This window comes from Myotis nattereri (assembly GCF_964212035.1).
Source record: "Myotis nattereri genome assembly, chromosome: 1".
Classification (NCBI taxonomy): domain Eukaryota; kingdom Metazoa; phylum Chordata; class Mammalia; order Chiroptera; family Vespertilionidae; genus Myotis; species Myotis nattereri.
In genome coordinates this window covers 88832690-88860646 of record NC_138075.1, presented here as the reverse complement: position 1 = coordinate 88860646, position 27957 = coordinate 88832690, and the positions used below count along the sequence as shown (strand labels likewise).

The 27957-nt window shown below is 42.6% G+C and overlaps 1 protein-coding gene across 3 annotated transcripts in view; it reads left to right on the top strand.

Moving 5' to 3' along the window:
* The first annotated feature begins 6713 nt into the window (after window positions 1-6713).
* SNX6 (sorting nexin 6) overlaps window positions 6714-27957 on the top strand; it is a 73070-nt gene continuing 51826 nt past the window's right edge. The window contains exons 1-4 of one of the 3 annotated variants that reach the window (XM_081089993.1): window positions 6735-6755; window positions 6914-6961; window positions 13793-13894; window positions 20750-20854. In XM_081089993.1, coding sequence (XP_080946119.1) covers window positions 6750-6755; window positions 6914-6961; window positions 13793-13894; window positions 20750-20854 — 261 coding nt within the window. In that variant the 5' untranslated portion in view covers window positions 6735-6749. Of the gene's footprint in view, window positions 6756-6913; window positions 6962-13792; window positions 13895-20749; window positions 20855-24634; window positions 25043-27957 lie in introns of those variants that run through there. The other 2 variants (XM_081089994.1, XM_081089995.1) reach the window with 2 other exon arrangements.

Below are 27957 nucleotides of genomic sequence, written 5' to 3'. Positions count from 1 at the left end.
TCACTCACTGTTGCACAAGAGATTGCACGATCCAATTACCAAATTGAAATTTTATTCAGAACTCATCTGGTGTTGGGGGGGAAAAGCCCTATTTGTCCGCATAGTGAATGTAATTGTCAATTTTAAGATTTATTATCTATTAGTTGACCAAAATAATAAAGGATCTAGCTCTAAACGTTAATGTGATTGTGATATGATTAAAAGAAGACATATCTCAACTCCTAAGATTTCAATCTTCCAAAGATGAAAATATACAATATTGATGACAGTGCACTGTGAGTAGAGGGAGTATCCAAAAATGATTAGAAGTTGCTAAGTTTTGTTTTGGAGGTTAATCACTTTTTCTGGAGACATCTTGAGTCATCAGCATTCTTTGCAGACCAGAACTGTAAAAAAAATACTTCAGCTTCCAAAATATAGGGAAAAGTGGAAGTGAAAAAGCTTCTCACACAAAAGAAAGAAGGAGGGGGAACCCTAGAGAAGAATAGAATATCTTATATTTTTATTCTGAAAGTAGTAATTCTTAACTAGAAAAACAATTAACTTACATGCTGCATAGAATCCAATAATTTTGTAAAATATTTTTAAATCATCTTTTTCTATGAGCTAATAAAAAAAAAACAGCTTCATCTCATGTTGCACAAAAAGTGTGTTCTTGAAAATTTGAGTAAAAATCTAATTTTTGGAAATTAAATATTTTAGATGTTTGAAAGTTTTCTGACTTAAAAAATCACAATGAGCCCTAGCCGGTTAGGCTCAGCGGATAGAGCGTCGGCCTGTGGACTGAAGGGTCCCAGGTTCGATCCCCATCAGGGGCATGAATCTGGGTTGCGGGTACATCTCCAGGAGGGGGCGTGCAGGAGGCAGCTGAATCGATGTTTCTCTCTCATCGATGTTTCTATCTATCTATCCCTCTCCCTCTCCCTTCCTCTCTGTAAAAAACCAATAAGATATATTTTTTTTAAAAATCACAATGAGCCGAAACCGGTTTGGCTCAGTGGATAGAGCATCGGCCTGAGGACTGAAGGGTCCCAGGTTCGATTCCGGTCAAGGGCATGTACCTGGGTTGCGGGCATATCCCCGGTGGGAGATGTGCAGGAGGCAGCTGATCGATGTTTCTCTCTCATCGATGTTTCTAACTCTCTATCTCTCTCCCTTCCTCTCTGTGAAAAATCAATAAAGTATATTTAAAAAAAAAAAATCACAATGATCTCTGGGTAGAATTCTTCTCACAGTACGGTTCTTAGTCTGCTCCACTGAATCTAGAATGCGAATTAAGTCAGATATTTTATTTCAAATAACTGAAAGATTTGAGTTCTTGTTGCGTTTTCTATAAGGCCTGAATCCTCATGTGAAATATGGAATATGACAAAAGATGAAAGAAAATATATCTAGATAGAGCTTGGTTTCCCTTATCCTAAGGCATTTTACATCTGGGCTTAGTGAGTTAGGGAATCTTAAATTTTAGCCCCAATATTAATTTTTCTGGCCACTTATGAGTGTCATATTTCAGGCACTGTCCCATATTTCCTTCAGGATTTTTTTTAAATATATATTTTATTGATTTTTTACAGAGAGGAAGGGAGAGAGATAGAGAGCTAGAAACATCGATGAGAGAGAAACATCGATCAGCTGCCTCCTGCACATCTCCCACTGGGGATGTGCCCGCAACCCAGGTACATGCCCTTGACCGGAATCGAACCCGGGACCTTTCAGTCCGCAAGCTGACGCTCTATCCACTGAGCCAAACCGGTTTCGGCCAGGATTTTTTAATATATATAAAAGGAAGGAGTGAATTTTTATAGCCTCTTTTCTTTCTTTTTTAAAAATGTTTATATTGATTTTTAGAGAGAGAGGAAGGGAGTGGGATAGAAAGATAAAACATCGAAGAGAGAGAAATATCATCCATTGGCTGCCTTCTGAAAGCCTCCTAATGAGGATTAAGCCTGTAACTTGGGCACGTGCCCTGACCAGGAATGGAACCGCAACCTCTCGGCTCAAGGATCAACGCTCAACCACTGAGAAACCCTGGCCAGGCTCCCTCCAGGCTTTATGTATTGTGCCTGCACTGCAGTTCTGTGATGGAGGAATGAGGTCTTCAAATTATCAATATCAAAATGTAACAGAAAATTTAGCATATGTGTTGCTAATGTTCTAAGCATGGAGCAAAATTAAACTGTCCTCTATGTCTCTTCCTTTAGAAACTCATGTTAAAAATAAGAAAAAGGAAATATGCTAGACTTTAGTTCAATAATCTTTGGCTTCCAAATAGAATTCTTCCAAACAGATTAGAATTATTGATATTAATCAATTAATCTGCACGTGCCCTTGGATCTGTAGAAGTCGTGTCACTTCTTCTCTTGGTCCTCAGACACCATGATCAAGACCAGCTGATTCACCATTGGTGCTGATTCCCAGATCTGAATCCCAGAGAAGTGGGAGTTGATTGTTTCTCTTAAGAGTAACTTTTATCTCTGGAACATTAGCCTTTCCACCTCAACCTGCTGAGACATGACTTTCATTTTTATTTTATTTTTTTACCTATATGGTATCTGTGTTGCTTGTTTGCTTATTGATACATTTTAATAAAGTATGCCTTGCTTTTAAAAAATATTTTTTATTGATTTCAGAGAGGAAGGGAGGGAGAGAAAGAGAGAAACATCAATGATGAGAATCACTGGTCGGCTGCTTCCTGCATGCCCCCGACTGGGGATCAAGCCTGCAACCCAGGCATGTGCCCTTGGCTGGAATCAAACCTGGGACCCTTCAGTCTGCAGGCCGATGCTTTATCTACTGAGCCAAACCAGCTAGGGTTGGTCTAAGGTTTAGATGCTAACTAAGCCAATTATTTTCTTTTTTTAATATATATTTTTATTGCTTTCAGAGAGGAAGGGAGAGGGGGAGAAAGATAGAAACATCAATGATGAGAGAGAACCATTCATTGCCTCCTGCACGTCCCCTCCTGGGGATCGAGCCCGCAACCTGGGCATGTGCCCTTGACCGGAATCGAACCCGGGACCCTTCAGTCCACAGGCTGACGCTCTATCTACTGAGCCAAACCGGCCAGGGCTAAGCCAACTATTTTCAACCTTTTCCATTTCATGGCACACATAAACTAATTAATAAAGTCACCGGATGGCTAGTGTTGTACTGGTTGTTGATACTTTTTTATTTGATAATCTAAGGGAAAAGAGGTCAGTACCCCTGATTAAAAAGTCAAGTATTGCATGTTTTTAAAATTCTTGTAGCACATCACTTGAAAATTGCTGCTCTAAGCTAATCTTAGTTATAACAGTCCCCTTTAAAGGTGGGCATGAGATCGAGCATTAGACTGAAATATGAGAGGTCTACAGGAGAGAGGGAAATTTTCTAAACAAATTTTTTTCACAAAATTTTTTGTGAATATTATGTCCATATGTGAAACCTAAAATTGCCACCGTCATCTTGGATCATGAGGAGTACCACCAGCTTTAGAATGAGGTGGTCACTGAAGGTGGCAGATTGGAGAGTTGGAGGGCATCTAGGTCTTTGCTGGCACCAGGAAGCTACTGATTGTACTCTTCCTGTAGACTTGTTATTTTTTTTACTTTCTTATTGTGAGATAATAAATTTCCTTACTGCTCAAGTTTATTTGAATTGACTCTTTTGTTACTTGACATTAGGCATCCTAATAATATAGCACATCCTGGAAGAAAATGGGGTTCTGCAATCTTCCTGTAGAGAATTTTGTAGCATAACTCCCAGGAAGAAGGAGGAAAAATTAGGACCCAAAGGTCATCCAAAACAGAATAGGGTCTCCTAGATTTGAGAATGTGAGGAATTGATAAAAACATGTCTTGGTGAAAATTTCTTTGATCAGAACATGATAAAAGGAATTAAAGTTTTCTTCTCCATGTAATTAAATAATTACTATTTCAAACTTTTAAATATTTTTATTGATTTCAAAGACGAAGGAAGAGGGAGAGAGAGATAGAAAATCAATGATGCGAGAGAATCATTGATGGCTGCCTCCTGCACACCCCGCAATGGGGATCGAGCCTACAAACCTGGGCATGTGCCCTGACTGAGAATGAACTGTGACCTCCTGATTCATAGGTTGATGCTCAATCACTGAGCAATGCCAGTTGGGCTATTTCATACATTTAAAGTATTTCTTTAGATAAAAATTGATTTTTGTTTGGCAAAATGTTCAAGGCAAATACAATTTTTTATTTCCAAAATTTAAAAGTAACTCTGCCGAAACCGGTTTGGCTCAGTGGATAGAGCATCGGCCTGAGGACTGAAAGGTCCTAGGTTCGATTCTGGTCAAGGGCATGTACCTGGGTTGCGGGCACATCCCCAGTAGGAGATGTGCTGGAGGCAGCTGATCGATGTTTCTCTCTCATCGATGTTTCTAACTCTCTATCTCTCTCCCTTCCTCTCTGTAAAAAATCAATAAAATATATTTTAAAAAAATAAATAAATAAAAGTAACTCTAATTATTCTCTAAAATTTTACTATTTTCTAAATCTTCCAGTCACTTGTTTTTGAAGCACACTGTTGGTAAACTATTTGAAATTATAGCATTTTATGTTCATGTAGCTAAATCTTTGAAGTAATCAGATTGTGACTCAACATACCTTTCTTTTTAAATTTATATAAAAGTAGATAATTTTAGAGAAATCTATCAAAACAAGATAAAAATTGATTAATTGGTTAAAAGTATTAGAGGAGTGGTTCAGCTTTAATATCTTCTTGATTTATTTTATAAGTAGTAGAAAAATCTGTTACGTGAGCTTATCTTAATTTCTTTTCTTTTGATATTCCTTAATTGTAACTGGCTTTTTGATAGCTGTTAGTATTATTACTGATAATTCCTTTTTATCATTGACAAAAGATAGCTTGAGACCTATGCTCAGAAAGGAAGGCTCAGGTATTAAAGAGCTACTTAATTATTTCAAGGTTGTGTTCTCATGAGTTTTCAGCTACTGATTTTAATGACAGCAACTACTATATGCCTTATTAAATCATTTTAGTTGGCTACACATATTTTAAATTATGTCCTTTTTCATAACTAGTAATTTTTAAATTTAGCATTTGAGAATTTCAATGTTTCTGGACTTGGCTTAAATATTGAAATTTAAAGCCCTTAATTAATGATCAGAGCTCTTTGAGGTGGTCCTATATGACACTTCTTGACCTTTGTCCACAAGGACACACCTGATCCTCCCATCAGTTGTACACATTAATTGTAGCACCGCTCTTCTCTCTTCATCTAGGAAGTGGAGCTTTACAGGCATTATCTTCAATCCAGAAATAGGTCATTAGGACATATTGGCATTTTTTATAAGCAACAAATTACTGGAACATTCCTTCTGACATTTCACCACACTACACTTATTCTGAATGATGCTTCATGACTCCCAATGGAAAACACTACTCTAGTACTTATTATAATGCACTGGGTAACAATAAACAAAAGACAAAAAATAAAGTCATCCACCTAATATTGGAAAATAACCCTTTTGGGGCAGTAACTTAATCTCTCTATGCCTCAGTTCTCCTTATATACAAAATGAAAGCTAAAAATTCTCATGGAAGAATTAGTAAATTTAATATTATTGTTTTGAGAGCTTCCATTCAGTAGGATAGAACAAGGGGCCTGGCAAAACGCAGAGAAAATAAAATGTGGAGGGCCTGGAATCATCGGCTGAGGAGTTAGATTTTTACATATAGAGACTTGTAACGATTATTGAACAGGCAGTAGTGTAATCATCAATAATATCTGTATCTCAGGAGGAAAACGGGCAGCAGTGTGTGGAATGGAGGAAAGAGATATGGAAATTAAAAAAAGTTAAGAGAATCTTGCAAAGATCCAGAGGAGATACGCTGAGGGCAATTGCTGTGGAAGGACGTTGTGGGGAGGAATGGGACCAGTTTAAGTAACAGCAGATAATCAATTACAGAAACAATCGCATTTGGTTACTAGATGGTGTAATGAAGGAGACGCAGGATTTGAATTGGACTTTGAGCTTTCTAGCTTTAACACCTAAAGATGCCATTATTTGAATGGAAGCACAGGATTGCTTGTGTGTGTGTGTGTGTGTATAGGTAAAGTGGTCCGATGTTAAGGAATGGTTTTGCCTTGTTACTTGAACTGCCTGTGGACGCCCGTGTGATCTACACAGCTGGACAGCTGAAGTAGGTGTGGGGACATTTCTTGGTGTAAAGGAAAGGAGCGCTCATTTTTATAGCGCTCAACCATTAGCGCCCCAAACTCTCAGGTAGTTATTTATTACCTTGCCAGCAGTAAAAACTTGATTACAGCCTGCCTGCTGACTGTTAAGGCCCTTGGCTCCCACAACTTCTCCGGCAAAATATTAATTGTGATTAATTATCCTGTGGCACAAGACAAAGATTAGATGACTTATTGCGGCTTCCGGAGGGTGCTTGCTTGGTTTTTCGCCGCAGCCCTCAGGGAAAGAGAACTGGACAGCTCCCCCAGGGGCCCTCAGCCCAGCGGGGCCAGAGCCCGCCGTCCTCTAGCCGTCCCCCGCCAGTGGGTCTCGGCCTTCGGGTGCTCCGATCTTTGGCAGAAAGCCCCGCCTCCCTTCCTCCGGGCCGGCAGACCCCAGCCCCGGCGCCGGTGGGCGGGGCTGCGCAGAGGCCCCGCCCCCGGGTCGCCCCGCCCCGCCCCTCCCGCCGCCGTGGTCTCCCTCCGGCCCCGCGGTGCGGAGCGCGCCTGCGCTGGCCCTCGCCTCGGAGCAGCCATGATGGTGGGTGTTCTCTAGCGGCGCTGAGCCCCCGGCGCGCGGTGGGGGCCGTGGGCGCGGGGCGGGCTTGGGGGCCCCGCCGGCCTGGCACTAATGTCTCCCTTTGTGTCTCCCTCACTCCGTCCTTTCCCCGGGCGCGCCGGGCCCCTCCGACCTCGCAGGAAGGCCTGGACGACGGCCCCGACTTCCTCTCTGAGGAGGACCGCGGAGTAAGTTGTACCTCCTCGTTCGCGGGACCCTCCCTCCCCCGCCGTGGCCCGGGGGTGTGGGACGCGGAAGGGTCCGGGGTCGCGCGCCACCCCTTCCTCGCCGGCCTCCTTTCAGTTTCCTCGCCACCCCGCGCCCCGCCCTTCTGCAGCCCTTCCTCCCTCGGGGACGCTGGGTTCTGATTTCCTGGAGACCCGCGGCCCCTGTCTGGTCCCCGCCCCGACTCGGACCCCGCAGTGGACCTCCTCCCCCTCCCCCCGGGTCGGGGCGTAGGTGAGGAGCGGGAGGCCGGAGCGGGACTCCCTCCCCTCGCCACTTTGGGGGGCGATGAAAACCCGTGCTCAGACCTTCCTGGCGGCACCCTCACTTTCCCCGTGCGGACCTCTTAAACCCGCGCCCGCCCACCCTTCTTTCTCTCTAAAACTGGTAATAAATAGTACGGGCTTTTCTAAATTATTCTTTGCGAGGGATGCTGCACGCACCGAATCTCAACTCTTCTCCACTATCCTACCAGATTTTGCAAAGTGCTGGTAGCACTTTTCTTAATGTCCAAAAAACCCTTGTCAGAGTTAACCTTGTTTTGAAGTGAATTGCATTCCACTTCAGAAAGGACCTTCGGGGTTCCGACTTCTCCCGACCACCCTCCCCACCCCCCTTTGCCTTTGCTGACGGGTGGTGACGGGTGGTGATCGTTACAGTGCCTTGTGCAAGTGAACACTTGGAAAATATTGATATATGATGATTGCAGCTCAGCAAGGTTCCGTGGTTCACTCACCTTTAACAGCCTGCACTTTGGTTTTCCATTTTGATTTTACTTACTCATCTTAGGTAATGTGAGAGACACATCTGTTAGTCGATTTTGGGCAGGTGATGAAATATTTTTAGGATATTATTGGTGTTTTTTTAATAATAGGTAGCATTCGCTGATGACCTTTATAAAGCTTGTAAATGATAAGACAGATGCAGAAGGTGCTGCATACTTTTATTTGCTAGATGAAGAATTAATGAATTTCTCAGTTTACACAAAAGCATCATTTAAAACTTTAGCGCAAAAGCCTCATATAGTATTTCTGGTTATTTCTAAAAATTGTAGTTTGATTAATTTTAAAATGTGTGTGTGTAAATGTGTTTATATATCTTCTGGGATAAGATAGTGGAGTTAGATGACCACTTATATTTTGTATTTTATTTTTTAAAATATGTTTTTATTTTAGAGCCAGAGGAAGGGAGAGCAGAGAGAGGGATGGAAACACCTATGCATCAAATATTCATTGGCTGCCTCCGGCACGCCCCCTGCTGGGGATGGAGCCTGCAACCCTGGCATGTGCCCTACCGGACTGTTTTCAAATATGAAGTATATGGCCTTTTACTTATTTAGATAACAGCTTCATCATATTTTTGTGGTCTACCAGGAAAAGCAAACGATTTGCTTCCTGGTAAAAATCTGACTAATGTTCAGTAAAAGTTTCAATTTTTTTAGTATTTATATTGATGTAGAGTATTTTCCAGTGAATATTTGTGGTCCTGGCTTTATGCCTTTGGTAAGATTTGCTTATAGAACTGGAACCACTTAAGTAATGTGTCCAAAAACTTTTTTCATGTATTATAAAATTAAAGGTAGAGGAGGACAAAGAGCATGCCTGACCAAGAGGCTCTTGTAGAATCTCATATGAAAATAGACAAACATTACCATGAATTAGAAAGCACTTATAATGCCATGATGAATATGGATGTATGTCCAGTTCTTCCTTATTTTTGTCCTGTGGAATTGATAAATCATCATAACAATAATAATAATAGCTGGGTACTGTGTTAAAGCACTGTCGAGGCATTATCTCATTATATTATCTCATTTATCCTTGTCAAGCTTTTAGTATTCCCCTTTTACAGATGAGAAATATGAACCTTAGAGAAAGTAAGTAGTCTCAGATCACATGGCCAGGATAGGAATGAGAGAGGTGGACTTCAAACCCATGTTTCTGACATCAGACACAGTGCATGTGTTTCTCAAAGGGGCCTTGAAACACTTGCATGGTAATCGCCTAGGTCCTAGGGGTTTCAAAAACAAGTTTTCGGGTCTGTGCCCTCATAAGTAAGTCAGTCTCTTAAGGGAGACGGACAGAAAACTACTTTTTAAACAAGAACCCAAGAAGATTCCGCTGTGCACTGAAGGTTGATTATAGCTGCATAAAGTTATCCTGCTGTTTCCTCATATCAGGAATAGAACTATCTAGCCTTTTAAATTTCTTTGTGTTGTACTTGTTCTGATAGAAATAGATTGCCATAATCAGAATTTTTAGACATTGCACCTATGTTTTGGATTACCTTGTTCAGCCTTTTAATAGTCTTGATAGAGAAAAAGCATGAAGTGCATATTTGATACAAATTGCAGAGGGGACATCACAGATTCAAAAATAATAATGTAAGCATTTCATACAGAGCTGCAAGTAAGCAAAATTAAAGTCAATATGTTTAAATATATTTTTAAGCAGCCTTGAATTTTCATCATGATATTTGAAATAGAAGAGAACCTTACAGTCTCAAGAAAATATTGTTTTGTAGAAACTCAAAAAAAGACCTTGAAAATACACAATAACAAAAATAATTGGTCACATGAATCTCTTTAGCCATGGCTCTACATAATAGGGGATTTTTGATTTTTCACAAATGAAGGCCTTTTAAATTTAACATTATATAGTAAAGAAATGAGCCCTTTGAACTTGACACATTTGCTCTGATGTGCTTGTTAAATAAGAGCAGTGGATGCCTATGTGATGAAATAATTCTCTTAGCACTTGATTTGAATTTAAATAATATGTTTATTGTTTCAAAATTACTTCAGGTGGAGTATCTGCATCTCTCCTGGACTCCTAGCTTTGTTCCTCCCTCTGTATTTCTTCATAATGTCATCATTTTCCAATCATGCAGGCAAAAAATCTGAATCATATCCTCCATCCCCATATCAGAACAGTCACTGAGGCAAATTAATTTCACCTCTGAAATGTTCTGTATCCTATCTTCCAAATGTGTGTCCTATCTTTCATTTGCATGGCCCCAGTGAAGGTCTCTGCTATTTCTTGCCTAGATTGTGGCAGTACATGTCATTGGTCTGTCTGCAGTCTTACTACTTTTAAATCCAGTCTTCACATTACTTCTAGTTACCTAACTAAAATAATTAATCATATAGCACCACTAGCCAAAAAACGTGGACCCAATTCTTTTTGCAACAAGGTCCAAACTCCTTAGGCTAGCATTAAACACCATTCATCATAACCCTTTAAGGCTGGCTTCATTTCTCAGTATGTCCCTCCAGATACACACACTCTAGGCATAGTCTCATCTACTTGTCACTGCCCAAGCATCTTTCTCTGTATTTTACTGTTTTTTGTTTTTGTTTTTTTTAATATATTTTTATTGATTTCAGAGAGGAAGGGAGAGAGAGAGAAACATCACTGATGAGAGAGAATCATTGATTGGCTGCCTCCTGCACGCTCCCTACTGGGGGTCAAGCCCGAAACCCGGGTGTGTACCCTTGATCGAAATCGAACCCAGGACCCTTTAGTCCATAGGCTGACGTTCTATCCACTGAGCCAAAACAGCTAGGACTGCACTTTCTTGTTTTTGTCTACTTTTTTTTTAATTTGTTTTTTATTTATTTTTATTTTTTTATTGTTTTTAGAGAGAGGAAAGGAGAGGGAGAGAAACATTGATTTTTGTTGTCCAACTTATTTATGCATTCATTGGTTGATTCTTGTATGTGTCCTGACCTGGGATCGAACCCACAACCCTGGCACATCAGGACAGTGCTTGAACCAACTGAGCTACCCCACCAGGGTTGTCTACACTTTAATGCCTGCTTTGTGCATGCTTTTCAGTGTTGTGAAGTGCTTTATTTTTTTCCTCACCCTTTTTTTTTTTTCCACTTGAAACTTGATTTATCTTTCAAGACTTGGCCCAGATATTTGCATTTTCTTTTGTACCTGCACAGCATTTAGCTTGAATACATTCCACGTTTATTGATAGTTATTTTAGGTAAAAATGTGACATAGATTGTGTTGGCAGAGGATAAGAAGATGAATGAATGTTGGCAGAGAAAAGGAGAAAGTTTTTGCCCTGAGACCATCAGTGTAATGAGGAACTTACGAGAACGTGCTTAACTTTGTTGAAGGGGGAGTAGTGAAGATCTAATGATAACCACATACGATATAACATTTACTACTTGCCAGGGACTTTGATATATTGATTTAATTATCATCCCTGTGAAGTAGCTGCTACTATTATTCCTACTTTGGAAAGTAAAACTGGGGTTTAAATTAGCTTGCCCAAGGTCACATAGCCAGTATGAGCTGGATTCAAACTCAGGCAGCCTAACTCTAAGTTCTGGGGTAACCATTATACCATCACCTATAGAAGCTAATCCTTAAATGTTGATCAGGAATTTTGTGGGAAAATTTGCTAATATATGTAGACAATTTGGTCCCACCTGGAGCACTTGTTCTTACTGGAAGCAGGGTAGATATGGATACTACAGGTAGAGTGTAAAGTACATAATGATGAAGGCTCCAAGCAGTGGGAAGTCCAGGGGATTTGAACCTGGGTAATACCTATGCCCAAGTGAAATTAGCATTGCAAATGCTCTGATATTTAGGGGGAGGGGGGGAGGGGGTGAATTGACTTTTTCAGAAAGCAAAGAAACCAGTCAATAGATCATTGCAGTATGCCAGATGAGGTGGAACTAAGGCAGTGGAAGAGAGGATGGAGGGGACATAACAAAGAGATATTTAGGAGATAGAATTGACAAGGCATCGTGACTAAATAAATACATGGGCTGGGCAGAGGAGAAGGAGAAAATGAGGAATATATATATAGAAGAACAGAGTTAGAAGGTAGATAATAAGTTTGGTTTCAGATATGTTAGCTTTCAAGTGCCTATGAGGCATCTAATCTCTTACCTGCTAAACTAGAATGTCAGGTCTGTGTGGGTGAGGATTGTGTCTTTTTATTGCTCTATTCCTAGCACCTAGGACAGTGGCTGGCACATTGAAGATACTAGGTTGTTCAATAAGTGAAAACATCCAGGGGGATATGTCTGGTTGGTAACTTGAAATTGTGATTGGGAACTTAAAATAAGAGGTCTGAGTTGAAGATAATAATTTAGGAGTAATTAGTCAAGAATGGCTGCCCTGCCCAGCTGGCATGGCTCAGTGGTTGAGCCAGGAGGTCACAGTTCGATTCCCGGTCAGGGCACGATCCCCAGTATGGGGTGTGCAGAAGGCAACCAATCAGTGATTCTCTCTCATTATTGATGTTTCTATCCCTCTTCCTTCCTCTCTGAAATCAACAAAAATATAATTAAAAAAAAAAAAGAATGACTGCCCTGGTCAGTTTGTCTCAGTAGATAGAGCATTGGCCTGCAGACTGAAGCATCCTGGGTTCAATTCTGGTCAAGGGCAGGTACCTCAGTTGCAGGCTCCATCCCTGGCCACACCAATGGAGGATGCTGGAGCATGCAGGAGGCAACCAATCAATGTGTCTCTCACATCGATGTTTCTCTCTCTGTCTCTCCCCCTCTCTTAACATTCTCTCTGAAAATCAGTGGAAAAATATCCTTGGGTGAGGACTAACAACAACAAAAAAGAATGGCTGAGATTGCCAAAGCCAAATAGCACCCAGGGGAAACCAACATTTAAAGCCCAAGGGGAAAAAATGGATAATTGGTGGAGCTGAAGGGAATAAGAGCAGAATAAGAGGAGCCCCAGAAGTTAAGAGTAGCCCTAGCTGGTTTTGCTCAGTGGATAGAGCCTCACCCTGCGGACCAAAGGGTCCCAGGTTCAATTCCAGGCAAGGGCAGGTACCTTGGTTGCAGGCTCCTCCCTGGCCCAGGCCCTGGTCAGGGCGTGTGCAGAAGGCAACCAGTCAATGTGTTTCTCTCGCATCAATATTTCTCTCTGTCTCACTCTCTTCCACTCTCTAAAATCAATGGAAAAATATCCTCGGGTGAGGATTGAAAAAAAGAAAAAAGAGTTGTAAAGAAGCGGCCAGAATGATCACCAAGGCAAATAGTGCAGAGAGGTCAAGAAGACTAAAAATTACTGGATTTGGATATTAGGTACTCAGTATGTGAAGAAGGTTTTGTGAGACCAAGGCTACCTTGACTAGAAGAGAAGTGTATGAGCAGATCCTGGAGCAGACAGGAAGATTGAAAGCTCAGGTGGACAAACATTTTGGCCCTACACAGGACAGCACTTCTGAGAATGTGGAGAAGATGGTGAGGCTAGCTTTATTTGTAGAAAGGTTTATTGGTGCATCTGAGGGAAAAACAGCTGCTAGTGTTTATTTCTTTGGGATGTGAGAGGCAAGATCACTTGTTGAGAGTGGAGGTGGATATGTCGTAAAGTGTTGAGTTGGTAAAAGTTTGGAGTAGCTGCTGAAGGAAATCAGAAGGGGAGCTGAGCAGATCTGCTCAGGATTGTCCAAAAGTTTGAAGAGCCTAATGCAATTTGGAGACCAGTAATTTGTAGTGGATCAGTATAAACAATTATGAGTTTTGTCTGGCCGCACTTAGCAGCTCAAAAAGAAAAGAAAGTTGCCCTGGCCAGTGTGGTTCAGTTTGTTGAGCATTGTCCCATGCACCAAAAGGTCTCCAGTTCTATTCCCAGTCAAGGCACATGCCCAGGTTTTGGGTTTTTTCCCGGTCAGTGTACGTACCATCGGGGTGAATACCAAAGGCAACCAAGTGTGTACCAGAAGCAACCAGTTGGTGTTTCTCTTTGTCTCTCCCCCTCCCTTTCTTCCTCTCTCCCTCCCTCCCTCTCTCTCTCCCTCTCTCTAAGAAAAAAGAAAAGAAAGTTGATCGTCAGCAGATCCTGTGTGTGGGAATTTGCAAGCCAGATATGGCACAAGAGCAATTCAAGTTGACAGGACCAGTAAGAAAGGTATTGGAAAGATATTTGTGACATAGGGAGTGGATTAGAAAAGGAAGGAAGCAGCAAGGGGACTAACAGACTGGAAATATATGGAAAATTCACAAGGCTGGAAGGATTGATAAGGTCAGATTGTACACAGTTAAAATGGTGGGAGAGTGCTTTATTACATAACTAGAAGCCCGGTGCATGAAATTCGTGCATGGGGAGGAGGAGGAGGAGGAGGGTCCCTCAGCCCTGTCTGCATCCTCTCCAATCCTGGCCATCCCTCTCGCAATCCGGGACCACTGGCTCCTAACTGCTCACATGCCTGCTGGCCTGATCCCCCTAACTGCTCTCCCCTGCTGACATGATTGCCCCTAACCACTTCTACCTCGGCCCCGCCACCATGGCTTTGTCCGGAAGGTCATCTGGAAGATGTCTGGTCTAATTAGCATATTACCCATTTATTAGTATAGATACTGTCTTCCTCACTACTACAAATTTCTTGAAGGCAAGGTTTTTTTCTTCCCCTTATATCCTCCACCTAAGGCCTAGGACAGTGGTTTGCATATAAGTGCTAAAAAAAAAAAGTTTATTGAATAAATTCATATCAGTATATTGTCTAAAGAGTAAAAGTTTATATGTGTACTACCAGTAATATAACTTTGACCTGGAAGGAACACATAGCAAGACACCATTAGTACTACTCTAGTAATGTTTTATTGTTTCTGGTATGGTCCATGAGAGGAAATCTAGTTGCAAATGCCAATTATGATTTTTCTCTAGCCACCTTCAGCATCTCAAAATGTAAAAAAAGTTGATGGTTGAATTGATCCTATATGTATGAATTTGCAAGTCAGTTATGACAAAAGAGCAGTGGGAGTTGAGACCAGCAAGAAAAACATTGGAGTGACCTATCATGGGACCCTAGTAATGTTTTGTTGTATCTGGTATGGTATATGAGAGGAAATCTGGTTGCAAGTGCCAGTTTCCAGAAGATCTGTGTGTATAAAAGGCTATGCTAAGTGTCCATCCGGGTAATGACATCACGTAGCAACGCCTGGCTTCCTCTCGCTAGCAACTAGCCTCCTTGCAGTTTCTTCAGCCCAGGAACACGATTTGCTTTACAGCCTGGTGGAAACATTTTACACTTTAACCAAATGTCTGGGAAGCATTTTCATGTACCTCATCTCATTTGGTCCTCACAGAAATCCTGGAGTAGGTAAATAGGAGACTCGGTGGAATCATATTTTCTTTTCATTAGCTGGAAAATGGAGACTTAGAAAGCTTAGAAACCTGTCCCGACTGAAAAGAAGTAAGAAATGGTGGACCTTGAAAATGACTTCAGGTTTTCTCACTGCTCAGAATATAGTCAAACACTGCTGCAGTCAAATATTTTACCCTTTGTTCTCTCTGCGTGATCTACAATAAAAATCTGCTTCGTGTTGATATTTACTGCTGTGTTGCTGACAATTACCTGGAAGAGAAGTTGGGGTGCTTCACTGGGCTGGAAAAAGTTTAGCTGCATCAGAAAGCAGGTCTAATTAACACATTGTTTGCAGGTAGTTTTTATCGCGCGCTAACAGGTGGCACGGGCCATTTTTGCTAATTTTTTGCGCAAATGGCAACATTCAGTAAAATTACGATAACTTTAGTTTACGTATTCATACGTTACCTGCATTCTACCGCTAGTCTATAAAAAACGTATTAATACGTGTCCTGCGCTCTACTACACTGGTAGAACGTATAAATACGTAAAACGTATAAATACGTTTCCCGCATACAATGTGTTAAGCAAATTTGAACTATCTCTGTAAAAGGCTAGGTTGACTCGCGCATGCATGATACATATAAAGCTCTCACTGGCGCCAATCACACTAGTGTGTTTCGATCTGTCACTGTCAATTGTGAATTTGGTTTGACACTCCTATTATAGAAAAAGGGTGAATAGCAATATTAAAACATTTCTTCTAAGTAATTTCCTTTCAATATGCATGAATTCATGCACTGGGCCACTAGTCTAATCTAATAAAAGAGAAACATGCAACTTGACAGTACCTCCACTACACCCACCAGCCATGCCCACCAGCCAATCAGGAGCAAATATGCAAATTAACCCAACTAAGATGGCGGCGGCCACAGAGCTGGAGCGAGCATGAGGCTTGGGTTGCCCCCGGCAGTGGAGGAAGCCAAGCTTCCCACCTGCCCTGCCAGCCCTGAGCTTCGCTCAAGGCTACAAAGTTTCAATTCTAGAAGATAAATAAATCCCAGATACCTGCTTCCAGCCGCAGCCGTGGCCAGCCTGAAAACGGCCCTCAGCCCTTCACTCAGGCTGGCCAGGCACCCCATTGGGACCCCCACCCCCACCCAGAAGGGGCTGTGGGCAGCCTGCAAACAGCCATCAGCCCCTCACCCAGGCTGGCCAGGGACCCCCACCCTGAATGAGGTGTGGGCAGCCTGAAAACAGCCATCAACCCCTCACCCAGGCTGGCCAGGCACCCAAGCAGGACCCCCACCCTGATCCAGGACACCCTTCAGGGCAAAACAGCCAGCCCCCACCCGTGCACCAGGCCTCTATGCTATATAATAAAAGGGTAAAATGCAAATTGACCCTAACAGGGGAATGACTGGTCACTATGACACACACTGACCACCAGGGGGCACATGCTCAATGCAAGAGCTGCCCCCTGGTGATCTGTTTGCTTCCACAGCAGGAGTTCTGCTCAGCCACAAGCCAGGCTGAGGGCTGCCAGCACAACGGTGATGGCGGGAGCCTCTTCCGCCTCCTCAGCAGCGCTAAGGATGTCCAACTGCAGCTTAGGCCTGCTCCCCGCTGGCAAGTGGACATGCCCCGAGGGCTCCCGGGCTGCCAGAGGGATGTCTGACTGCCAGCTTAGGCCTGATCCCCTGGGGAGTGGGCCTAAGCCAGTAGGTGGACATCCCCCGAGGGGTCCCAGACTGTGAGAGGGCACAGACTGGGCTGAGGGACCCCCACCCCCACCCCCCAGTGCACAAATTTTTGTGGACTGGGCCTCTAGTGTATGTATAATCAACCATTGATTTGACTGCTGGGTATACAGAACTTCCAAAATCATAACTGGGCTAGGAGTTAAATAGATTTTAAATTTGACCTGAATTAGTGAGTTTAACAGAATTTACTTCTGTCTCTCTCTTGGATTTTTTTTAATATTTTTTATTGATTTCAGAGAGGAAGGGAGAGGGAGAGAGAGATGGAAACATCAATGATGAGAGAGAATCATTGATCAGCTGTGTCCTGTGCACCCCACACTGGGGACCAAGCCCACAACTCTGAGCATGTGTCCTGACCAGGAATCAAACCATGACTTCCTGGTTCACAGGTTGACACTCAACCACTGAGCCACACCAGCTGGGCTCTCTTGGGACTTTTTTTTTTTTTTAATTTTATAGCAAAGATGGAGATTTATTGAAGAACCTCTTGGGACTTTTTTAATTGATTGTACCATAATTACCTGAAAACAGTTTCTTAGTCCTGTTACGGTTGCCAACTTTCTTTCTTTCCATTCAACAAATATTTGTTAAGAGCTACCCCAAAATCTTTGTCCTCGAAGAACTGGCATTCTAGTCAGAGAAGACCATTAAAAAACAATAAATAAAATATAGTAGATGGTGAATAAGTGCTATGAAAACAATGACGTAGGGAAAGGGATTGTTGGGGTTTGGGAGTAGCTGCATTTTTCATAGGGGGCCAGGCAAAGCTTTTATGAAGTGATACTTCATAAAGACAAAGGAAATGATTAAGTGAGCCATGTAGATAGGTGTCTGGTGTGGCAGCATGTCTGTGTGTTCATGGAACAACAACAAGATCCTATGGCCAAGCTTCAGTGAGCCAGAGGAATGGTAGGTTAATAAGGGACCATGTCAGATGCAGACTATATGGGGCCTGGTGAGCCTCTGTAAGGACTTTGGCTTTTCTCCAAGTGGGAACCTCTTGGGTTTTGAGCAAAAGAATGATTTCTAGTTCAATGGGATCATTCTGGTGGCTCTATAAGGAATCCTATATAATAAAAGCCTACTATGCAAATTGTCCGACTGGAAGTTCGACCACTCGCTATGATGCACGCTACCCACCAGGGGGTGGCATGGAACATGGCGGGTGTCAGTGACGCGGTGCTGGCAGTGGGCAGCAGTGGAGGCACTGCCGACCCAAATGGGCCCTGACGAGAGTGGGACCTCAGCGGGATGGTGGAGCAGGTGAGCAAGTGGCACCAGGCCAAGGCGGGTGTGAGCGGGGGCCTGATTGCCCCACCAATCGCACCACAGGGCACGGCCCCAACTGATCACCCCGCAGGCAGGATGGTGGAGCAGGTGAGGGGGCAGCGCCAGGCCAAGGCAGGTGCCAGGTGGGGCTGCGAGGCTGGGGGTGCAAGCTGGGGCCCAATCCCTGCAGGCCACTCCAAGGGATCCCACCTGTGCATGAATTCGTGCACTGGGCCTCTAGTCTACTTATATAAAAACTCCGGATGTAACATGTCCAGAAGCTCGACCAACCGGAAGGAAGTCAGTCCTGCAGGGGTCGTCTTGGAAACGGCTGGGCCCTCCCCCAGCTGTTTCCCAGAGGGCGAGGTTTCAGGCAGGAACCCGCCCTCGGAGCGGAGCGTGGAAGTACTGAGTCCGGCCTTCAAACCAGACCCTGACAGTAGGGAGGAGGCAGCCCCATTCCTCACAGAATCTGCTGTTGGATAGCTTGCTGTCAGTGGCCTGCCAGCCAGAAACCCCATTCACCTGCACCCCAGACCCTGACAGGAGGGAGGAGGGAACCCTATTCCTCACGAAATCGACAGGTGGCCAGCTTGCTATCAGGGGCCCGCCAGCTAGGAATCCTATTCACCTGCGTATCTTTATAAAGTTTTAATACATTATATTAGAGGCCGTGGTGGTACTGTTTTACCCACAGTGTCTACAGGAATTGCTGCAAATTTACTTCTCGGTGGAAGCACCTTTCATTCCCAATATAAATTACCGATTCCATTAAATGAAACTTCAATTTCTAGACTTAATATAAAGAGTGAAGTTGCTAAAACTATTAAAAAGGCCCAACTTCTCATTATTGATGAATGCACCATGGCATCCAGTCATGCTGTAAATGCCATAGACGGATTACTAAGAGAAATTATGAGTCTGAATGTTGTGTTTGGTGGGAAAGTTCTCCTTCTTGGAGGGTTTACTTCTTGCCTGTTTATAAAAGTAATACATGCATATTTTGGAAAATTGGGAGAATAAAAGAATATATATTGGTAAAGAAAATCCACTGCTATTCACATTTTGTTGTATTTCTTATAAGCCATTTATGTATACACTAGAGGCCTGGTGCACGAAAATTCATACACTTGGGGGAGTCCCTCAGGCCTGGTGAGGGGCGGGCCTAAGCCACTATCTGGCCTCCCTCTGTGGAAGGCAACCAGGCCAGCCCTGCCCCCCCCACCACCACCTCAGCTGCCACCACCACCACTGGTGGACTCCCTCTGCGGGAGGCTACTGGACAGGTCTATGAGGGGATGATGCTGGCCAGTGTGCAGCCAGCCCTGCCCTGCCCCAATTGCCCCTCCGCCACAGCTGATCACCACCAACCCCCCACCCCCATCACTGTCCCCTCCCTCTGCCCCCTGGCACACACCTTGGCTGGCCTGGCCCTGCCTGCTCACTGGCCCTGCCCCCTGCCAACTAGTCATTCCGCCGTTTGGTTGATTTGCATAGTACGCTTTTATTAATAGGACTTTTTAAAATATAATTAATTCTAAAGTACAAACAATTTTGTTTCCATCATTTTTTCCATTTACATTGTAAGTGAAATTTGGAATGCTAATGACTAAGTGAGATTGGCAAAGTAAGTTCTGGGTTTTACAACTAGAGTATTTGAAGTAGGTTAGTTAATTAGACTTTAAAAATTTCATATCTTTGCATCTGGCTGAGATTTATTTCTCTTTTAGTGTATTTGATTCTTTTGTAAGTCTCCAAACTTCCCAACCATGTTAGAATGCTCATTTGTTTAAAGGGGAAGAAAAATTAATGAAACTTAAAAATTGTTAGTGGAGCCCTAGCCCGGTGGCTCAGTCCGTTGGAATGTCGTCCCGTACACTAAAAAGAAAAAAGGTTGCAGGTTTGATTTCCGACCAAGGCACATACCTAGGTATCAGGTTTGATCCGGGGTCAGGGTGTGTACAGGAGACAGCCAATCAATGTTTCTCTCCCTTCCTGTTTCTAAGCATCGATTTTAAAAAACACACACATAGACACATATGATCAGATGAGGATTTAAAAAAAAATGAATAGACAAGTAAATGGAGAGCATATCCAATTCTTCTAATGTATTAAAGCTTGCAGAGTAAGATGTGAAATTATATCACAGGAGTTATTGAGTGCTGTATGTTAGCATTTTTTATCACTTTTCATATCTGTAACATATTTAACTATATTTAATAGTTTCATTGTGTATTCTTGAATTAGAATAATAGAGTCAAAATTATTAGCCATTATTTTTTATTTTTCTTCTTGTTCTTAAAGGTGGGTACATTTCTTAATTTTAAAACATTTGAATTTTAATGAAACATCATCTTGGAAGACAGTTTACTTTTGGGGTGAAACTAAAGAATCAATTATAGTTAATACATTAACTCATACAAAGCATCGTTGAATGGTATAGATGAAAATTAGTTAGGATAATAGCATGCCCAAAGTAACTGCCCCAAAATATGTATATAGATTAAATGAAATTGAGTATTTTTTAGATTTAAAAGTATTTTGTTACTTTAGTATTGTTTTTGCATTATCTAATTATCTGGGGGAAGAATGAAATAATATAAAAGCCCACAGAATTTTTATTAAGGCATTATTTTCTTTTTCTAGCTTAAAGCAATAAATGTAGATCTTCAAAGTGATGCTGCTCTGCAAGTGGACATTTCTGATGCTCTTAGTGAAAGAGATAAAGTAAAATTCACTGTTCACACAAAGGTAAATGTGATTTTGTGCTTGTATTATTTTAGGCATTTATTGTGCTAATGTTACATATGTAATAATATATTGACTAGAACTTTGGTTTTGAACATAGTTAGAATGAAATTTGTTTTGTGTGTGTGTTTTTATTTTCATTTATAATTCACTGGTGCTATTTTCACAAAAATGTTTTAGGGAAATGTATTTTATTTTTAATTCTTTATTGTTGAAAGTATTACATATGTCTCCTTTTTCCTCCCATTGACCTCTCCTGTCCCCCAGCACCTGCCCTCACCCCACTACTGTCTGTGTCCATTGGCTGTGCTTATATGTATGCATACAAGTCCTCTGGTTGATCTCTTATCCCACCTACCCACTCCCTTTCCTTCCCCCTGAGCTTTGATGGTCTGTTCAATGGTCTATGTCTCTGTAACTATTTTTTTTTTTAAATATATTTTTTATTGATTTTTTACAGAGAGGAAGGGAGAGAGATAGAGAGCCAGAAACATCGATGAGAGAGAAACATCGATCAGCTGCCTCCTGCACATCCCCCACTGGGGAGGTGCCCGCAACCCAGGTACATGCCCTCGACCGGAATCGAACCCGGGACCTTTCAGTCCGCAAGCCGACGCTCCATCCACTGAGCCAAACCGGTTCTGGCTGTAACTATTTTTTTAAAATATATTTTTATTGACTTCAGAGAGGAAGAGAGTGGGAGAGAGAGAGAAACATCAATGATGACAGAGAATCATTGATCGGCTGCCTCCTGCACACGTCACACTGGGAATCGAGCCTGCAACCTGGGCATGTGCCCCTGACTGGAATCGAACCGGGGACCCTTCAGTCCGCAGGCCGACGCCAAACCAGCTAGGGCTCTGTATCTATTTTCATTTATCAGTTTATGTAGTTCATTACATTTCACATATGAGTGAGATCATGTGATATTTATCTTTCTCTGACTGGCTTATTTCACATAGCATAATGCTCTCTAGGTCCATCCTAGAGTTGCAGATGGTAAGAGTTCTTTCTATTTTACAGCAGCGTAGTGTTCCATTGTGTAGATGTACCACAGTTTTTTTAATCCAGTCATCTGCTGATGGGCACTTAGGCTGTTTCTGAATCTTAGCTATTGTAAATTGTGCTGCTATGAACATAGGGGTGCATATATTCTTTCTGATTGGTGTTTTTAAGTTCTTGGGATAGATTCGTAGAAGTGGGATCACTGGGTCAAATGGGAGTTCCAATTTTAATTTTTTTGAGGAAACTCCATACTGTTTTCCATAGTGGCTGCACTAGTCTGCATTCTCACCAGCAGTGTATGAGGGTTCCTTTTTCTCTATATCCTCGCCAGCACTTGTTTGTTGATTTGTTGATGATAGCCATTCTGACAGGTGTGAGATGGTATCTCATCATCGTTTTGAGTTTCATCTCTCAGATGATTAGTGACTTTGAACATTCTTTCCTATGTCTCTTGGCCTTCTGTATGTCCACTTTCAAAAAGTGTCTATTGCCCTAACCGGTTTGACTCAATGGATAGAGCATTGGCCTGCGGACTCAAGGGGCCCAGGTTCAATTCCAGTCAAGGGCATGTACCTTGGTTGCAGGCACATACCCAGTAGGGAGTGTGCAGGAGGCAGCTGATTGATGTTTCTCTCTCCATCGATGTTTCTAACTCTCTATTCCTCACCCTTCCTCTCTGTAAGAAATTAATAAAATATATACTTTTTTAAAAAGTGTCTATTTAGGTCCTTTGCCCATTTTTTATTGGATTGTTTGTCTTCCTTTTGTTAAGTTGTATGAGTTCCCTATATATTTTGGAGATTAATACCTTATCCGATATAACATTGGCAAATATGTTCTCCCATGCAGTAGGCTCTCTTCTTGTTTTGTTGATGGTTTCTTTTGCAGTACAGAAGCTTTTTATTTTGATGTAGTCCCATTTGTTTATTTTCTCTTAGTTTCCATTGCCCTAGGTGCTGTGTCAGTAAAGATATTGCTACAAGATATGTCTGTTTGGTTTTTTTTGTTGTTTTTTTTTAAAGATATGTCTGTTGTTTTGCTGCCTGTGGATACTTCTAAGATTTTTATGATTTCCTGTCTTACATTTAAGTCTTTTATCCATTTGAGTTTATTTTTGTGTATGGTGTAAGTTGGTGATCTAGTTTCAAATTTTTGCATGTATCTGTCCAATTTTCCCAACACCATTTATTGAAGAGACTCTCTTGACTCTATTGTATGCTATTGCCTCCTTTGTCAGATTTTAATTGAGCATAATGGCTTGGGTCAATTTCTGGGTTCTCTGTTCTGTTCCATTGGCCTATATCAGTGGTTCTCAACCTTCTGGCCTTTTAAATACAGTTCCTCATGTTGTGACCCAACCATAAAATTATATTCGTTGCTACTTCATAACTGTAATTTTGCTACTGTTATGAATTATAATGTAAATATCTGATATGCAGGATGTATTTAGGCGACCCCTGTGAAAGGGTCATTTGACTGCCAAAGGGGTTGCGACCCACAGGTTGAGAACTGCTGGTCTATATGTCTGTTCTTGTGCCAGTACCAGGCAGTTTTGAGAACAGTGGCTTTGTAACATAGCTTAATATCTGGTATTGTGATCCCTCCAACTTTGTTCTTCTTTCTCGGGATTGCTGTGGCTATTCAGGCTCTTTTTTATTCCATATAAATTTTTGCAGAGTTTGTTCTAGCTCTGTAAAATATGCTTTTGGTATCTTAATGGGAATTGCATTGAATCTATATATTGCTTTGGGTAGTATGGGCATTTTAATTATGTTGATTCTACCAATCCATGAACACAGTATATTGTTCCACTTGTTTATATCTTTTTTTTTTTTTTTTCATGAAACGGTTTCTGCACGTGGCCTTCCAGTCAGCCATTAACTGCAGAAACGGAGTCAAATATTCATGCACTTGGTCAGCGGCTGCCGGCTGCAGAGGCTTTCATTCCGGGTAGTATTTCCATCCCAGGATAAAGGAGTTTCCAGCTTTGAGGAGAAGCTTGAGCAGAATCTTTTTTTTTTTTAAATATATTTTATTGATTTTTTACAGAGAGGAAGGGAGAGAGATAGAGGGTTAGAAACATCGATCAGCTGCCTCCTGCACATCTCCCACTGGGGATGTGCTCGCAACCCAGGTACATGCCCTTGACCGGAATCAAACCTGGGACCTTTCAGTCCGCAGGCCAATGCTCTATCCACTGAGCCAAACCGGCTTTGGCCACTTGTTTATATCTTGCTCTATCTTTTTTTAGTATCCTGTAGTTTTCGGAGTACAGGTCTTTCACCTCCTTAGTTAAGTTTATTCCTAGGTATCTTAATTTTTTTGTTGCAATAGTAAATGGTTTTTTTTTTAGGAAATGTGTTTTTTAAAGATTAACATTAAGAATGAATCATAAAAAGAGTAAAACCTTAACCATTTGCGGCAGCATGGATGGACTTAGAGGGTATTGTGCTAAATGAAATAAGTCACATATGGTTTCACTTATATGTGAAATCTAAAGAAAAAAATAAGCAAACAAACAAAAATTGAAAGAGACTCAGAGAACAAACTGATGGTTGCCATAGCGAATGAGAGTTGAGGGACTTTGTGAAAAGGTGGAGGGATTAAGTACAAATTGGTAGTTACAAATTACTTATGGGGGGAATCTATAATAATAAAACTATACTATGCTAATTAGATGGGACAGCTGAACAAGCTTCCGGATGAAGCCACAGCTGCGAGGGCCGAGCCCCTTGCATGAATTTCGTGCATTGGGCCTCTAGTATAGTCAATAATCCTATCTAATAAAAGAGAAACATGGTAATTAACCATAACTTCGCTACCCTTCCCATGGGCTAATCAGCAAGATATGCAAATTAACTGCCATCCAAGATGGCGGCCTGCAGCAAGGCAGCTGAAGCGAACTGGAGGCTTGCTTGCTCCAGTGATGGAGGAAGCCAAGGTTCCCCACCTGCCGCTGCCAGCCTCTGAGCTGCACTCTAAGAAACAATGTTGCAATTATAGAAGCTAAACAAACCCCAGATACCTGCTTTCAGCCATCCAGGCCTCAGAGCTGGAGCTGAAACAGTGTTTCAATTATAGAAGCCAAACAAAAGCAGATACCTGCTTTCAGCAGCCGAGGTCTCAGAGCTGGAACCGAGCCTCAGAGCTAAAGCCAGCTCTCAGTTCCAGTGACAGCCATACAAGGTAAATAAATTCCAAAATAAAAAAGAAAAAAGAAAAAAAGGAGAGGTTGGGAGCTTCAGTCACCCGCCAGCCTGAAAACGGCCCTCAGCCCCTCACCCAGACTGGCCAGGCACCCCAGTGGGGACCCTCACCCTGAAGGGGGTGTGACCAGCTGCAAACAGCCATCACCCCCTCACCCAGGCTGGCCAGGCACCCAAGCAGGACCCCCACCCTGATCCGGGACACCCTTCAGGGCAAACTAGCCAGCCCCCACCCGTGTACTAGGCCTCTACCCTATATAGTAAAAGGGTAATATGCAAACTGACCCTAACAGCAGAAAGACTGGGAATGACTGGTCACTATGACACACACTGACCACCAGGGGGCAGACGCTCAATGCAGGAGCTGCCCTCTGATGGTCAGTGTGCTCCCACAGGAGGAGCTCTGCTCAGCCACAAGCTAGGCTGATGGCTGCCAGTACAGCGGTGGTGGTAGGAGCCTCTCCTGCCTCCTCAGCAGCGCTAAGGATGTCCGACTGCAGTTTAGGCCTGCTCCCTGCTGGAAAGTGGCCATCCCCCGAGGGCTGCTGGGCTGCCAGAGGGATATCTGATTGCCATCTTAGGCCCTATCACCCAGGTAGCGGGCCTAAGCCAGCAAGTGGTCATCCCCTGAGAGGTCCCAGACTGCGAGAGGGCACAGTCCGGGCTGAGGGACCCCCCTCTCCCCCCCGGGTGCACAAATTTTTGTGCACCAGTCCTCTAGTATTGTAATAAATATGTATGGTGCCAGGTGGGCACTAAAAATATCGGGGGAAACACTTTGTAAAGTATATATGATTGTTTAACCACTATGCTATACACCGGAGACTAATGTAAAATAATAATGAATGTAAACAGTAATTGAAAAAATGAAATTTAAAGTTCTTTTTTTTTTTTCTTTCAAGGGGGCACAGAGTGCAATTCTGCTATATGCTAGGAATATTTAGTGCACAGCACTAACAAAATCCACTATATGAATTGCATGAGTAGTCAAAACCAAGTGACTCACAGTAATAAGCAGACACACACACAATAAAATAATGACTTTTTTTCTCCCTAAAGGGACTACAACATTTCTAAGATTTTAACTAGGTTTCAATCTTGCATTGTATTTGATACACTTAAGAATTTGCTGCGGAGTTTGCCTCTTAAGATTTCTCAACATTATATATATATAAATCATGTTTGTGGAGGGAGCTAAAACATACATGTGTATATCTAATTAGAATGCTTTTACACAATTTTTAAAGCATGTTTTTATTTTTCAAAAACATATTTTTATTGATTTCAGAAAGGAAGGAAGAGGGAGAGAGAGATAGGAACCATCAGAGATAGGAAAAATCATTGATCAGCTGCCTCCTGCAGACCCTACACTGAGGACCGAGCCCGCAACCCGGGCATGTGCCCTGACAGGGAATCAAACCGTAACCTCCTAGTTCATAAGTCAATGCTCAACCACTGAGCAGCACTGGCCAGGTGAGTTTTACACAGACTATGAAAGGTGACTTACACCCTAGCCTGGTGGCCAGTTAGTTAGAGCATAGTTCCATATACACTAAAAGGTTTCGGTTTTGATCCCCAGTCAGGTTTGATCCCCAGTCAGGAGGCAACAGATTGATGCTTCTTCCTTGGGTATCTCCTTCCCTCCCTCCCCACACCCCTCTATTTCTTTCTCTGAAAAAACAAAAATCAATAAAAACATATCCTCAGGTGTGGAATTAAAAGTGACTTACATGAGTAGTTGAAAAAAACAAAACAATGCCATTTGCATAGAGACAGAGCTTGTAGTAAAATTCTGAGTGTTTGAATATGTAGACACAGCGCACACTTATTATGCTAATAGAAGAACTTTCATCCCTAAGCAAACACCTCTCAATTGTCATTGACATGTAGTAGAGTCTGTGATGGTTAAAGGGTCAACATGATGTTTCCCGCATTAGTCTCTACTTCCTGTGAAAAGGTGTGTTATTCTGAATGTGGTTTATTCACTTCACTCCTTTGGCAACCTATTGTGAAGAGAAGATATATAAAGATATTACTATAGATGATGACTCATCAAATTAGGGTCCTCAGGCCAAATCTAACTTACCTCCTGTTTTTATAAATGAAGTTTTATTGGAACACACATACTCACAAAAAGAATGAATCATAGGACCTAGACATAATGCAAATTTAATTTTCTCTAGACTTTATTATACTAGAGGCCTGGTGCATGAAATTCGTGCAGGGGGTAGGAGGAGGGGCCTCAACCTGGCCTGTATCCTCTCACAATCTGGGACCTTTTGGGGGATGTCCGACTGGCAGTGAGACATCCCTCTTGCAGTCTGGGACCACTGGCCCCTAACTGCTAGCCTGCCTACCTGATCTCCCCTAACCGCTTCTGCCTGCCTGCCTGATTGCCCCTAACCACTCGCCTGCCTGATTGCCACTAACAACTCTGCCTGACTGCCTGCCTGATCTCCCCTAACCACTCGTATTGCCTGCCTTATCGCCCCTAACCACCTCTGCCTGCCTGCCTAATCACCCCTAAGCACCTCTGCCTGCCTGATCACTCCTAACCACTCACCTGCCTGATCTCCCCTAACCACTCGTATTACCTTCCTCATTGCCCCTAACTGCCTCTGCCTGCCTGCCTCATCGCCCCTAACTGCCTCTGCCTGCGTGCCTCATCACCCCTAACCACTCACCTGCCTGCCACATTGCCCCTAACCACTCACCTGCCTGCCTCATCACCCCTAACCACTCATCTGCCTGCCTCATCGCCCCTAACAGCTAGCTGGGTGGCAGGGCCAGCCAGGGCCAGGGGCCATGGTCGTTCTGGTCTCTGGTCATTCTGATTGTTCTGTTTCAGTTGCTGGGCTTTTATTATATTGTCAGTATTGTTTTCAGTTTTGTTGT